Here is a 13,624-nt window from a genome sequence, read left to right as displayed (position 1 = left end):
ATATAGGCCTATACCAATGGAAAATAAAGAACTACCAATGACTTATTTTTTAATGCCCGAATGTAACTTTATTTTGCCAGGATTAAAACTAAATTCTTTGTCTCCCAAATACTTTTAAATATCTCCTTGAGATTTGAGTCATACCGTAAGTAAGTGTCTTTCATTTCCTTTCCCCTGTTGTCTATATTGACTGATTGATTGATTGAATTATTGAATTGTAAATGTAGTACTTTTCATTATGGTTCATCTAATCCAAAAATAAGATTAAATTACGTGCCTGAGGATCCAGGTTATTTTAATAATACGGTATTGCAGCAGGCCTAAAATATAATCAAAGTTGACCTACCACTCGTTTTGAGTTGAAAAGGATAGCATGTTCAAGCAAAATAGCGTAGTTTCCCTTTTTGGTCTATTCATAACGTATGATCGCTCCATTAACAATGTTACCAACGTGATATTAGTCGTGACGTAATTCAAGGCTTCTTGTATTCTAAGCAAGTACGTTAAGCTGGTTTCGCACTTGCGATTTTGCTTAAAATATGGTACGACACTTACGAGTACAATTTTTGTTAACATTGAACATGTTCAAAACGATTCCATATATGACTATCAAAGTCCTGTAATACTACCTCTTAAAATCTTGCCCCAACTCCAGGGGGCAAGGTTTATGGTACGGGAGAACCCCTTTTCTAGCAAACCCCCTCTTTTCTGGCGAAACCCCCTCGTTAAATTTCCTAAATAAGTCCTGTCGTAGCGCAGCCTGTCGTAAGCAAAACATCGCAACCTGTGAAACCAGTTTTATAAGGGGATTAACCCACGTTGCGCAACAAGCACATCCAATTGCGCTCAGAACGTTTACGTGTTCAACAGGCGTAAAGTATAAATGCAAGCCCACAAAATATCAAGAGACTGGCAATACTCATTCTCAATATTCATTCTCTGATGATGATGATGATAATCGCATTGGCAGACGTCGCGATAGCAACATTAATTTGCCGCTAATAATTTTTTTAAATTATTATTTCAGGCGTAACGTGCTAAAAATACATCTATCTGATGGTTTTGGGGATCCAGCAGGTCTGAATTGGCCGATGGTAGGCTGCCTTGCTCTAGCGTGGGTCATTATTTACTTCTGCATTTGGAAGGGAGTCAAAAGCACTGGGAAGGTAATGACAGCATCCACACATGCCTGTCTCTATACTATTAATGTTTCTTATGTTAATCGTTATTTCAGTGTTTTAAATTTCAAAAATTATTTTTATCATTTTTTTATTTCTTACACAAAACATTATAAATGGATATATAATTTGAAATATACCACGTATAATAATGCGTGTGAGAATCGGGTGTTAGACTATAGACTTCTGAAAAGCCAATACTCTAACTTCCTATCAAGTGAAAATCCAGGTGTGAAATATTCTGTCATTGGCTGTTACACAGCGCGTAACCTCATTTGCATACGATCGTACGCATGAGAGTGCACTTAATGAACTTGGACGATGAGGAGAAACCATTACTATAATATATACTATTCCTCATAAAGTATCTTCCTTCATTTACGGTTCTTGTGCAACTAAAGCAAAGTGGTTTACATAAAGGGAGATACTAATGTATAAGAATATAAATTTAGGAGTTCATGCCTAGGACACAAGTGCAAGTTCTCAGTGAGGGCACGAAACCCCAAAATCATGGTTGATTACCCGAACTGCGAACCTCTGCACCAATCGCACTCTGTGAGTAGTACTGATAATCTTTTTAATTATGACATCATTGGCCTAAGCATCCATATCATGATCAAGCTGAGCCGCTTTCGGTGTCTATACATTTTCCTTGTTTACATGCTGCAAACTGTTTAGTACGTCCCCAGTGGCGGATTCAAGGGTGTGGGGGGGGGGGGGCGGTGCGGCCCGTCCCCTCCCCACTCATTAATAGCTAGTTCAACATTTTTTAAAACATGAAGATATGAAGAAAATTATATTCAAATTTATGTCAGAGAGTGCAATTTCTAGAAGTGCCGTGACCACAATGATCTTACCTGGTGAGGGGTTAGGTGATATAGATCCTCCATCTGTGAAAGTACCTCCTCGGGCCTCCTCTATTTTGAATTCCTGGATCCGCCACTGCGTCCGTTAGACCACGTGGTGCAACAAGGTTAGCACCGATTTTAATGACTGATACAAGAAATACTGAAAGATGTCCTCCGGGGATGTTTGAAAAATTATCCTTAAAAGTACAAACGTTGTTTTTTATGATACCTATCTGTATCTATTATTTTTCCAATTCAACTCGGTGGTAGATTCAAAGGAGCAAAGCTCCCCCCCCCCAATTTTTTTTCCAAAATTTAATAACAAATTGAGAAAACAAGAAAATTATGTTGAAAGTCTGAGAGGGGCATTTCTGGCCATCTAGAGGTGGCATAATCTCTGCCGTTTACCGTTCGGATACTCTACCAGCTGAGCTATGAGGCCAAGTGTTATACACCCTTGGGTTTTCCCATTAGGACACGTTCTTCTCAAGGTATTGTAGAGGAATAAATTTTAATATAAAATTTGTGGTTGGAGACGGCCAAACTGCCAACACCACAAGGCGTACGGATAAAGCTGGCTTGAGCTCTGATTTACTTGCCACAATTTAAAATAAAAGTAAGGACATTCAACTTTTTAAAAGTATGAATTTGCTGTATCCGAGCATCTCGAAGAGCCATTCAAAATTTTCTCACTAACCATGGTGGGCTGAGCAGTGGTGGCGCCAGGATTCTCCCGACAGGTGGCCGATGTCCCCGACGAAAAAATGTGGGCGTGGGCGTCAAAGGCTTATTTAATCGGTTTTGGGGTCTACTAATATATGTATAGGCCTACATTTTTTACTCCTCGACGGGGGATAGGGGTAAGGGTAACAGGTCAGCAGGTTAACAACCAAAACCAAACGTGTTAAGACCTCCCCCCTACCAAATTTAGAACGTTGGGCAACAACGTCTAACTTCAATTGGTTAATTACATACATGAAAAAAAAGGCCTAGCTCTTTTCTTTAGAGATAGGCCTATACAGTTATGCAGTTTCGTAACACCGGAGCTGGAGACCTTGATGAAGCGCTGTCGCTGCTGAGAACCAATGCCGTGGCAAATGGTTAAGGTAAACCTGCTGATCGGGTCTTTTCAGGATTGAGAGATCGTGTATCAACAAATGCAATATAAATACCAAGCGGATTTATTATTTAAAGTAATAGACAACATTTTAAGTACAGTACAAGGGCGCAACAAAAGGCAGCGGAACGGAATTCGACGGCACGATTATCCATGGTCTTTTTGTTCTTTCAATTCCCTATACTTAACATTAAAACCACTAGCAAAGGCCTATAGTAGCATAGTAGCAGTAGCAATTTTGACAAGTGATTGTTTATTGAAGATATATACTTTATATAAATGCTGATCAGTTCGAATAAAGAAAAACAAGCAACATTTTTTTTACGAATAACTAGCATGGACAAAAACCAACAGAACCAACGTATTGTTGTCTCAGTATTTACTCGATGTAATGTAATAATATTTTTCCGCACTCGTAATTCGCGGTGCCACGTAAACAGTCAGTGAGAATAAATGAAAAGATCGTTCAGAAACTATTTTTGTGAGGCTTAACTAAGAAATTATTCGACTGGTTCATTTAATTGGCTACGATTTTTCGTTGAGTATTATTTTCATTCGACTGGTTCGTAAAACGGTCTTCGTGGACAACGAAAATTAAAGTAAAAGCCCTTTCACACCTTGATTTAGTCAGCGTATGCCAAACGTATCAACATTTCTCTAAAACGCTGGTATACGCTGAGCTATCGGTGCTTTTTTTCAACTTTGGGCGCATTATCGTATTCATAACGTATTGGACGTATAAATAATGTATTGGTAACTTATATAGAACGTTTTGATTACTTATCGGTATACGCTGGCTATAATCGTCAAGGTATGACAGGGCCAAAAACCAGAGTGCGTTAATCAGCGTTAAGTTATCGATTGGTCAGTTTAGAAACGATAATTTAGATTAAATTTCAAAAAATAAAATAATATTTACCCACATGAAGTCAAAAAAATAATTGTAGGCTAACAGAATTAAAAAACTGGATGAAAAACATTTTTTTTAAAGAAAAACCCACACTGCCACAAGCCGAAGCAATCTTGATTACGCAGCGTGTATTGCTGTCTCAGCAGCCATTGTTTTTTGTCGAGTATTTACAAGTTTTCTATTCGACTGGTCGTCTTCGTTAAGTAGGATTTTACCAATGCGCAGGTAGGCATGGTTTAACGACGAACGACCCGTCGAATACGGCCAATGTTTATATTAAAGCAAAAAATCGATAGGCCTACGCTCAACAACGAACGAACCGACCATCGTATTTATAGACAATACGTCAATTAATCCAAAATAACCAGTAAACGTAACGCCTATCAAACCATAAGTCCAGACGCTAATCTCTTTAGTACCGATGCGTCTGTAGTGTATAAATGGTCGAACACCGCAAAACACCTGACCGAGACAAGGCTAGCCAATGCACATGATCCTTACAAGAAGACAGCTGCCGTGGAGGAGAAAAACGGCGGTAAAAGTCAATATATTTTTCTTAATTAATCTGAAGTATGGGCTGATATTCACTTCGTGAGATCGAAACTTTGATGGCTTATGTTGTTACAGTTTTTGGCCTACATAGGCTGGCTATTATACACATCTAGATGTGGATAAGAGACAGATATAGGGGACGAATTAATCCAAAATAACCAGTAAACGTAACGCCTATCAAACCATAAGTCCAGACGCTAATCTCTTTAGTACCGATGCGTCTGTAGTGTATAAATGGTCGAACACCGCAAAACACCTGACCGAGACAAGGCTAGCCAATGCACATGATCCTTACAAGAAGACAGCTGCCGTGGAGGAGAAAAACGGCGGTAAAAGTCAATATATTTTTCTTAATTAATCTGAAGTATGGGCTGATATTCACTTCGTGAGATCGAAACTTTGATGGCTTATGTTGTTACAGTTTTTCAGTTGTTCAGTTTATTGAGGATCTCGGTTTTACATTGTGTCCGTAGACTTTGAAATAAGCGTAATTACATTATAGGTGGTATGAAATGTTGTGAGCTGTGGTGGGTAATTACGATGCTCGCCCTTCCATTTCTCAAGTTCTGGTTCAGTTTGAACGAGAAGTGAATGACATTGATGCAACACTCCTTTCTGACACTTGAATACACCTATTTCTTTTCATATAATGACGAGTAATTATTATATTAAAATATAGAAACACAATGATCGGTGACAGTGACAATTATGTTGACGAAGGATGATGAAAACACGACGGTGGCAGTGATGAGGATGTAGGCCTACATAATAATATTAGGATGATAACGATAACAATAGTTATAGTGGTGATAAAGATGATGTTGACGTTGATTATGATGAATGATGATGATAATGATTATGGTGATGGTAAAGATGATGAGGATGGTTATGATGACGATGATTATGGCGATAGCAACGTCTAGAGATGACGACCACGATGGTGTTTGCTTTGCGAAAACAGCCAATTATTTTTCCCCTTTTAGTTTTTAGTAATTTCCGTTTTACTTGGCACAGGTTGTCTACTTTACTGCAACATTTCCTTACATTCTACTTACCATCCTCTTGGTCCGCTCTGTAACGCTTGAGGGCGCTGGCGTTGGACTCGAGTTCTATCTCAAGCCGAATATGACCTCTTTAAAAGAATCACAGGTAATCCACACGTTTTATATTTTTGCTATTAGGGAGCTTTCGATTGCACGATGCCGTAGAACGTAATGATGTCACAAAAAAGTCATCTACGCATGTGAGATCGCGTGGATTCTAGGACGAAATTTGACCGAATCTACGTTGTGCAGAGAACGACAACGTAAAGACGGTCACGTACGAGTAAATCCGTTCTAGCGTCGCATCGTCGCGCAAACGACTCCCTATTATGCCTACCAGAACAAAGAACAGAGCAGTTTGATAGCATATTTACGTTTTATTGATATTCATTGGATTCCTATTATCATAACTATCAACTTTTAAAGGTATGGATGGATGCGGCCACCCAGACATTTTACTCTTATTCCATCGGAGTTGGCACGTGGTGCGCCCTCAGCAGTTTTAACAAGTTCAACCATAATTTCTGGAGGTATTGCTCGTTCGAAGACAGTTGACTGCTATGCGTTACTGTCTGAGGACTAGAACCAAACACAACTTATATATTTCTTAATAGGCCTATTAAACAGGATATGAAAATAAACCCCCGTATTTTTTCTTTTATCAAACAATGATGGTTTTCTTTAATCATCAAATAAATTTTTATTAAAATAATGGATTTTTGTTTTGATTTTTAAGATTCAGTCTTAAGTTCCGAACCTATGATACCTTTATTTGGCCTACATAGGTTCTATTTAAATATAAAAAGTTTAAATTCCCTTAAAAATTAATAGTTTATTTTAAAGTAATTTTGTAGACCTATAAAACATATTTAGCCAGACACCTTTTAGGATAACGCTATCTTTATTTTAAATACTAGTATCAAGCATAGGCCTAGATGTATCGCCTATTATACCTTTCAAAATTGTCCTCTAACTCCTTTTTTTTTTAATTAGCTAGTTGGTTTTTATAGCTTACTGAGGATTAAAAGAATATGAAACTTTCTTAGGCCTCTCTTTAGCGCTTAGATTTGATTGACGTGAATTTGGTAGATGCCGGTGTGTTTTGGAACGTGGACTCTTTCATCTTGTTCGCTGGTTGCATTTTTGCTCATACCAAGTACACCTTATGCATACACAATCCATGATACACGATGTCATTCTTAAAGAAATATCCCTATCAATAATTACAGTGGACCTTTCCGGAGTGTCAATCAAACAACTGGACCAATCATAACAGGTCTAGGAATACGCGCATGTCCAACAAACACGTGTTCTATGTACGCCGTTTATGTTGTCGTGTTAAGGGACCTTAGCAACAATTTGCATGAGGTGGGGCTAAGCGGAAAGGTCCATTTGTAGCTCGCGGTGATAACAGAAGGTTTTTCTTTTTTTTTTTCTCAAATTTTATCAATATAGGGATTGCGTGCTGTTCGCGTTCGTCAACTCTGGGACTAGTATTTATGCTGGAATCGTCATCTTCTCTGTAATCGGATTTATGTCGGTAACTCAAAATATTCCCGTTGATGAAGTTGCAAGATCTGGTAAGTAGGATTGGCAAACACATACAGACAGGATGATGTCACACTTATGTGCAGATTGACGTCATGTCAAGATAGGTGCTAGCAACCAAACTCCATCTACGTCATTATGTAGAGCTCAGGATGCAGTGGCGGATTCAAGGGTGAGGGGGGAGGGGCAGCCCTTAAATTTTTCAAAATATAAAAAAAAAAAAGAAGAAAAAAAAAGAAAATTCTACTCGAATTTTGAATCTGTGCTATTTCCGGCCATCTAGAGATGCCGTAATCATAAATGTTACTATCTCAGCCCCAACCATGGTGGGGCTGAGGTTGTACCCTTCATCTTCCTCTCTAGGCCCTCTATTTCAAATTCATGAAACTGCCACTGTTATGCCTAATTGCAATAATATAATTTAAAGAAAATCCTGTGAACATCGGATCTATCCCGTTACTGTGCTTAATTTCAAAACGACCAGAATAATCCGTCAGTGGCGTATCCAGGATTTTGAAAAAGGGGAAGGGGGAGGGGGTGGTGCATATTCATGGACTTCACTCAAGGCGCAAAACTAGGAACGGAGCATATCGATGGCTATGAATTAGTTGTTAAAAGTAACTTACTTTTGCTATTTATGTATTTATTTATATTTCAAGTTTGAACTAAAAGGGGGTGCTCAGGCACTTTCAGCACCCTCCCCCAACCCCGGTTACGTCACTCTCCATAAACCTCTGAGTAGAAGCAATTCGGCAAAGAATGTTTAAACAGTAAGCGGACTAAAGGACAGGAACACAGTTTTACAATCATTTTTTTTCTACTCGTGATTTCCTAATTCAAAACTTGGTGAGCATAGAAGGATATGTTTAATGATTATTTCCTTCATTTAGGCCCAGGCCTAGCATTTGTTGTGTATCCCGAAGGAATAGCGCAGATGCCCGTGGCTCCACTATGGTCATTCATGTTTTTCTTCATGATATTATTACTTGGAATTGACAGTGAGGTAAGCAGACTTGAATATGATGAGGATCGTCGTGATGGGGATGATGATGATGATGATGATGGCGGTGGAGATGATGATGATCATGATCATGATGGTGGTGATGACGAAGACGATGACGATGACGATGATATTGATGATGGTCGATGATGATGTTGAAGGAATGGTATTTAATTGTCTCTAATACCATTTAGTGTCTAAACACGAGCGCTTCCCATGGCCCCTAGCACCCGGCTAGATTGGTTAGAATAGGGAAGTATAAGAGTATTTTTCTACCTCCCTGGTTAGACAGGTAACTATTTGGGTCCCAGTCCACCAGTGGGCCTAAGTAATAAATGTAAATAATTGAGATTACACGACTGAAATTAGGTAGATTGCTGTTTATTTCCATACATTATTCACGTATATTTTTCAAGCGCCTTGAGACGGTTTCGATCGTGGAAGGCGCTATATAAATATAAAACCATAAACCATATTATTGATGAATTTACCTTATATAAAAAAATCACTTGTTTTCATTTTCTTTAATTAGACAATGAAATAGGCCTATATCAATGGAGTAATAGAACGTTTAGACAACTCGTTAGGTAAACATTTTAAGATGGATGAATTTTTAATCATTACTGAATTGAATTAAAATTCAAAACGCATTGACCAAACACAAAACTCATAATTGACGGTCCAATCTTCCGTGTATAAAAATGGCGTTAAAGGAAGTCTGCTAAAAAATATACAACTTGTTATAACCGTATTATTTAAAAAACAAACAAACATAAACATACAAATTTCGTACCTCAGCCGCACCCATGGTGGAACTGAGGTAGTGTGAATCCCATCTGGAAAATTTACAGTCTGCACCAACTCCCCTCCTGTCTATGTCGAATTCCAAGATCGAAGATGTCGTAATTTGGCGAATTATGTTTTATACATAGAATCTTATTGTGGAAATATCAACCCTGAGTCGCCCTAAATTTTACAAATTTATTATCAAATGGGGGATTAAATTACCTTTAAGTCTAACAGTGCCATTTCCCGCGATCTAGAAGTGCCGTAGACATACAAATTTTGTACCTCAGCCGGCCATGGTAGGTCTGAGGTGGTTTATTTGTCATTGTACTTTCGTGGCGAATCATATTCTATCTACAATCAAATTGTTGGGGTATGGACAATGAGTAAAATTTAGACATGGAGGTCCGTGAAGAATTTTTACATATCCAAATGGTTCCGCGAAAGCAAAAAGGTTGGGAAGCACTGGTGTAGATGATGATGATGATAATGATGATGATGTTGATGGTAGAGATTTTGATGATGGTGATGGTGATGATGTTGATGGTGGAGATGCCGTTGATAGTGGGCATGATGATGTTGGTCGCGGTAGAGATGTTAGTGATGATGATGGTAGTTGTGGTAATGGTGGTGATTATGGTAATGGTAATAATAATAAGGATGATGATATTTTATTTTTATATTATTCTGATTAAGGTAATAATTGCGATTTCGATGATTTTGAAATAATGATGGTGATTGTGATAATTATTATTGTAATTATTTTAATGAATTTTGTATGATAATAATTATAATAAGGATAATAATTCGATAATCGTCTCAGGCCTGATTGAAGCTTCTAAACATTTCTTCCAATTGTATGAAAATCACCATCTTTTTACTATTTTAACCCAACGAATTTGTTAACAAAAACTCAAGTATATTTCGTTTTGCTGTAGTTTGTACAAGTAGAAGGATTTATCACTGCGATTGTAGACTTGTTTCCCAAGTACCTCCGACGAGGGTATCGCAAGGAGATATTCATTGCAATCGTCTGTTTCTGGTCGTTCCTCGTTGGTTTATCTATGGTTACATACGTAAGTTTGAATCTACTGTACAGATGGTATAATAATAAACTTATAATAAACTAGTATTTAACACATTAGCTGTTGATGTCATGTTGACCAGGCCTGTGATTTACGGATTTATATTTTAACGATCATTTTACTTGGTAATTTATTTTAACCGTAATTTCTCGTTATTTCAAGAATTTTGCGTTATTCTATGATTTCAGAAAGAAAAATAAATCTAATATCCTATTTTTTCTTGTATTTAAAAAAAAATCTTTTAACTGATTACGGAGTAGATCAAAAGGTAGGCTTATGGCAAAAAATATTCAAATGATCTTCGACGATTCAAAAATACTTAACTAATCTTATGTTGTTTCAAAATTCATGTGTTTTCAAAAGCAAAGAAACTTTCGAAAAAATATTTATTTTATAGAAAGAAATTAACATTGAAATATTGTAATGAATTTAAACAATATAAGGTCATGAACAATTGGGATTTGATAGTGTTTGTATTGATTGATTGGATATAGACCTACAGTAATTGGAATTTACAAATTATAGGCCTATATATATATATATATATATATAAATAAATATATATATATATATATATAATTAAATCAAGATAGCCGTTAACACTGTTAAATTATTATAAATGTAGCATAGCTCTCAACGAATGTTGTATTATAAACAAATAAAGAAATTGTGTAATAAATTGCCTCTGACGAGATTCGAACCTGCGAGCGTCACAAGCATTAGACCACAGAGGCTTCATGGTTGAACAGGGGTGGCACCAGGATTTACCCGACGAGGGGCAGAGGTCCCCGGCGGGCGGTGGGGCGATTCCCCCGACGAGGGCCGAGGTCCCCGGCGGGGGATGGGGCGATTCCCCCGACGAGGAGGACCGATTCCCCCGACGCGAGGAGTTAGATTTCCCCGACGAAAGCAAGGTGGGCGTGTTCGAGCTTTGATTAAAAGGTTAAATCGAAAGTGGTCCAGGGGATGTAGAAAATACATATAATTTTTCTCCCCGACGAATTGTGCTTTTTCTCCCCGACGGGGGGGGGGGTGCTGCTCTCCCCGACCGGGCGCTACCCTTGTGGTTGAACATATTCAAATAACCGTCAGATAAATTCTATTACACAATAGGTACGGCTGTAAACAAATAGTAGCATACAATATAAATCTAGATAGCCGTTAACACTGTTAAATTATATATAAATCATCAAAAAAAGGTAAATAAAATGTTCAAATAAAGGACATGATAATACATCGTGTAGCATAGCTCTGAACGAATGTTGTCCTATAAATAAAAAATTGTGTAATAAATTTCCTTCTTCTGCAGGGTGGGATGTATGTATTCCAATTATTTGACTTCTACGCTGCAAGTGGATCGACGCTGCTGTGGTTAGCTTTTTTTGAGGCCATTGCAATCGGCTGGGTGTATGGTAAATGTTATTTCTAATGTTGCCCATTATACAATTAGTATTAATGCATACGGTCGACATGAATATTCGAATCCACAGTTGGTATTTTTTTTACCTCTATATCTAGGATCAAGACGCTTTTTAAACCATTTTGAGGAGATGTTAGGGAGACGAGTTAGAGGATACTGGCTTAGAACTTGCTGGACAATTTGCACTCCATGCTTCACAGTGGTATGTATACAGTCGATCAGCAACCATCCAAAGGTTTAAGTTGCATTCACTTCGGATCCGATTTCGGAAAAATCGGATTGCGTACATAGGCCTACTGATCAGAATTACTGATTGGTTCTCTTGATAGGCTTACCCGGAAATGGGTTCAACTTGTGATCAACCCAGAGTCCGGTATCGCGCCAGAATCAATGTGTGTGGTTATTCTGACTATGGCAGTATGGTATTATGCTCTGTATCTGGCTTTAGAACATTATTTCTAATAAGCTATTTCGTAGTGTGAACTGCGCATGCCCGTATTAAGGTCAATCGAAATATTAGAAAACATACACCATCCGGATACCATGAAGTTACAATAAGAATACCAGAGCGCTAACTCCAATGCATTCGACAGATTTAGGTCGATTGACCCTGGATACTGGCATGCGCAGTTCACACTACGAAATAGTATTTTCCACGGAAAGATTTAGGCCTACTATGAATTCCCAATGGCTGGTCAGTGCGTCCCGACGGCTGGGCTCGGGGTTCAGCTGGCCCACTTACTGGCACCACCCTTTCTGAAAGCTAATATTTACGGTTTATTAGTTATTGCTTGAAACAGACAGTAAATCGTTGAATTCTTATTGCAGGGAATATTTCTGTTTGGTCTAATCAAGTACAAAAAGTTGGAATATGCATCGTTTGACGACAATTACGTGTACCCGATGGGTGGGTACATTTTTGGATGGCTTTTATCTGTTTCATCCATGGTGATGGTACCAATAGTAGCAGCCGTTCAATTCTTTCATGCAGACGGTACCTTGGGGGAGGTTAGTATAACCAAATATCTTGACAATTTTTTTAAATGTTAGGCCTAATTAGTATTGCTTGTGTTGTTGTCGTTATTGTCATTATTGTTATCATTGGTTTTATTTTTATTGTGGTTTCTATTGTTATTTTCATTGATATCATAACAGGGGTGGCGCCAAGATTTGCCCGACGAGGGGGGGCCAATGCCCCGACGAGGGGTCAGATTTCCCCGACGAAAGCAAAGTGGGCATGGTCGAGCTTCGATTAAAAGGTTTCGAAAGTAATCCTGGGGGCGAAACCCCCGAAAATTTTGACAATTTAGGGGTTTTAAAGACTTATTTAATCGATTTTATAGTCTACTAATATGTAGAAAATACGTATATATTTTTTTTTCCCCGACGAATTGTGCTTTTTCTCCCCGAATGGGGGCCCTTGCCCCCGGCCCCCCGCTGGCGCCACCCCTGCATCATAAATATAATCATCGTCATCCTTATCATAATCACCACAACCATTATCATCATCATAATCGTTACCGGTACTACCTCCACCATCATCATTATCATGGATATTAATATTATTATTGTTGTGGTGTGATGGTTGATCTTATTATTGTTACAATTCATTTTATCCATTCATTATTCCGCACCATTTTCATTTCCGAATTGTAACATTTGTGATGATGACAACTTCTGTCCATTTTTCGTTTTGCATTGAATTTCAAAACAAAGGCCAATTAAAGTTTTAATGTGGAATCTTCCCCACAGAGACTGGAGTATCTCACAACAAGTCGAATTGTACACAGAGAAAAAACAAACGCATACGGATTGGAAAATATAGCGAGTGAAGATATGAAGATGTAGACTACTGGATGTCATTATTTTTTCCTTTTACTAGTTCAATCAATGTTGAAACACAAATATATTTAGTGTTATTGTCAGTGTTATGCAATATACAAAACGGGGAACTTGTGTGTCATCTGTTATGTTACTATACACAATATGTATATATATTTATAAATATATATAGACCTATATAAATTCATGTTGTTTCCTATATATACATACATATATATAAACATATATATATAAATATATATATATAGTATATATATAAATATATATAATTCCAACTTAGGACTGTACAGGGACT

General features: G+C 37.7%; 1 protein-coding gene across 3 annotated transcripts in view; it reads left to right on the top strand.

Annotated features, from left to right (window-relative positions):
* LOC117105677 (sodium- and chloride-dependent taurine transporter-like) overlaps positions 1 to 13,624 on the top strand; it is a 30,337-nt gene that overhangs the window by 14,395 nt on the left and 2,318 nt on the right. For 2 of the 3 annotated variants that reach the window (XM_033246901.1, XM_033246902.1), the window contains exons 4-13: positions 1,028 to 1,166; positions 5,620 to 5,754; positions 6,075 to 6,178; positions 7,104 to 7,228; positions 8,087 to 8,199; positions 9,921 to 10,058; positions 11,377 to 11,479; positions 11,586 to 11,689; positions 12,316 to 12,495; positions 13,240 to 13,590. In XM_033246901.1, the coding sequence (XP_033102792.1) occupies positions 1,028 to 1,166; positions 5,620 to 5,754; positions 6,075 to 6,178; positions 7,104 to 7,228; positions 8,087 to 8,199; positions 9,921 to 10,058; positions 11,377 to 11,479; positions 11,586 to 11,689; positions 12,316 to 12,495; positions 13,240 to 13,335 (1,237 nt within the window). In that variant the 3' untranslated portion in view covers positions 13,336 to 13,590. Of the gene's footprint in view, positions 1 to 1,027; positions 1,167 to 5,619; positions 5,755 to 6,074; positions 6,179 to 7,103; positions 7,229 to 8,086; positions 8,200 to 9,920; positions 10,059 to 11,376; positions 11,480 to 11,585; positions 11,690 to 12,315; positions 12,496 to 13,239; positions 13,591 to 13,624 lie in introns of those variants that run through there. The other variant, XR_004444935.1, reaches the window with a different exon arrangement.

This window comes from Anneissia japonica, unplaced genomic scaffold, assembly GCF_011630105.1.
Source record: "Anneissia japonica isolate Jap-2015-1 unplaced genomic scaffold, ASM1163010v1 scaffold287754_len4335492_cov202, whole genome shotgun sequence".
Taxonomy (NCBI): domain Eukaryota; kingdom Metazoa; phylum Echinodermata; class Crinoidea; order Comatulida; family Comatulidae; genus Anneissia; species Anneissia japonica.
This window is presented reverse-complemented; position numbering and strand designations above follow the sequence as displayed.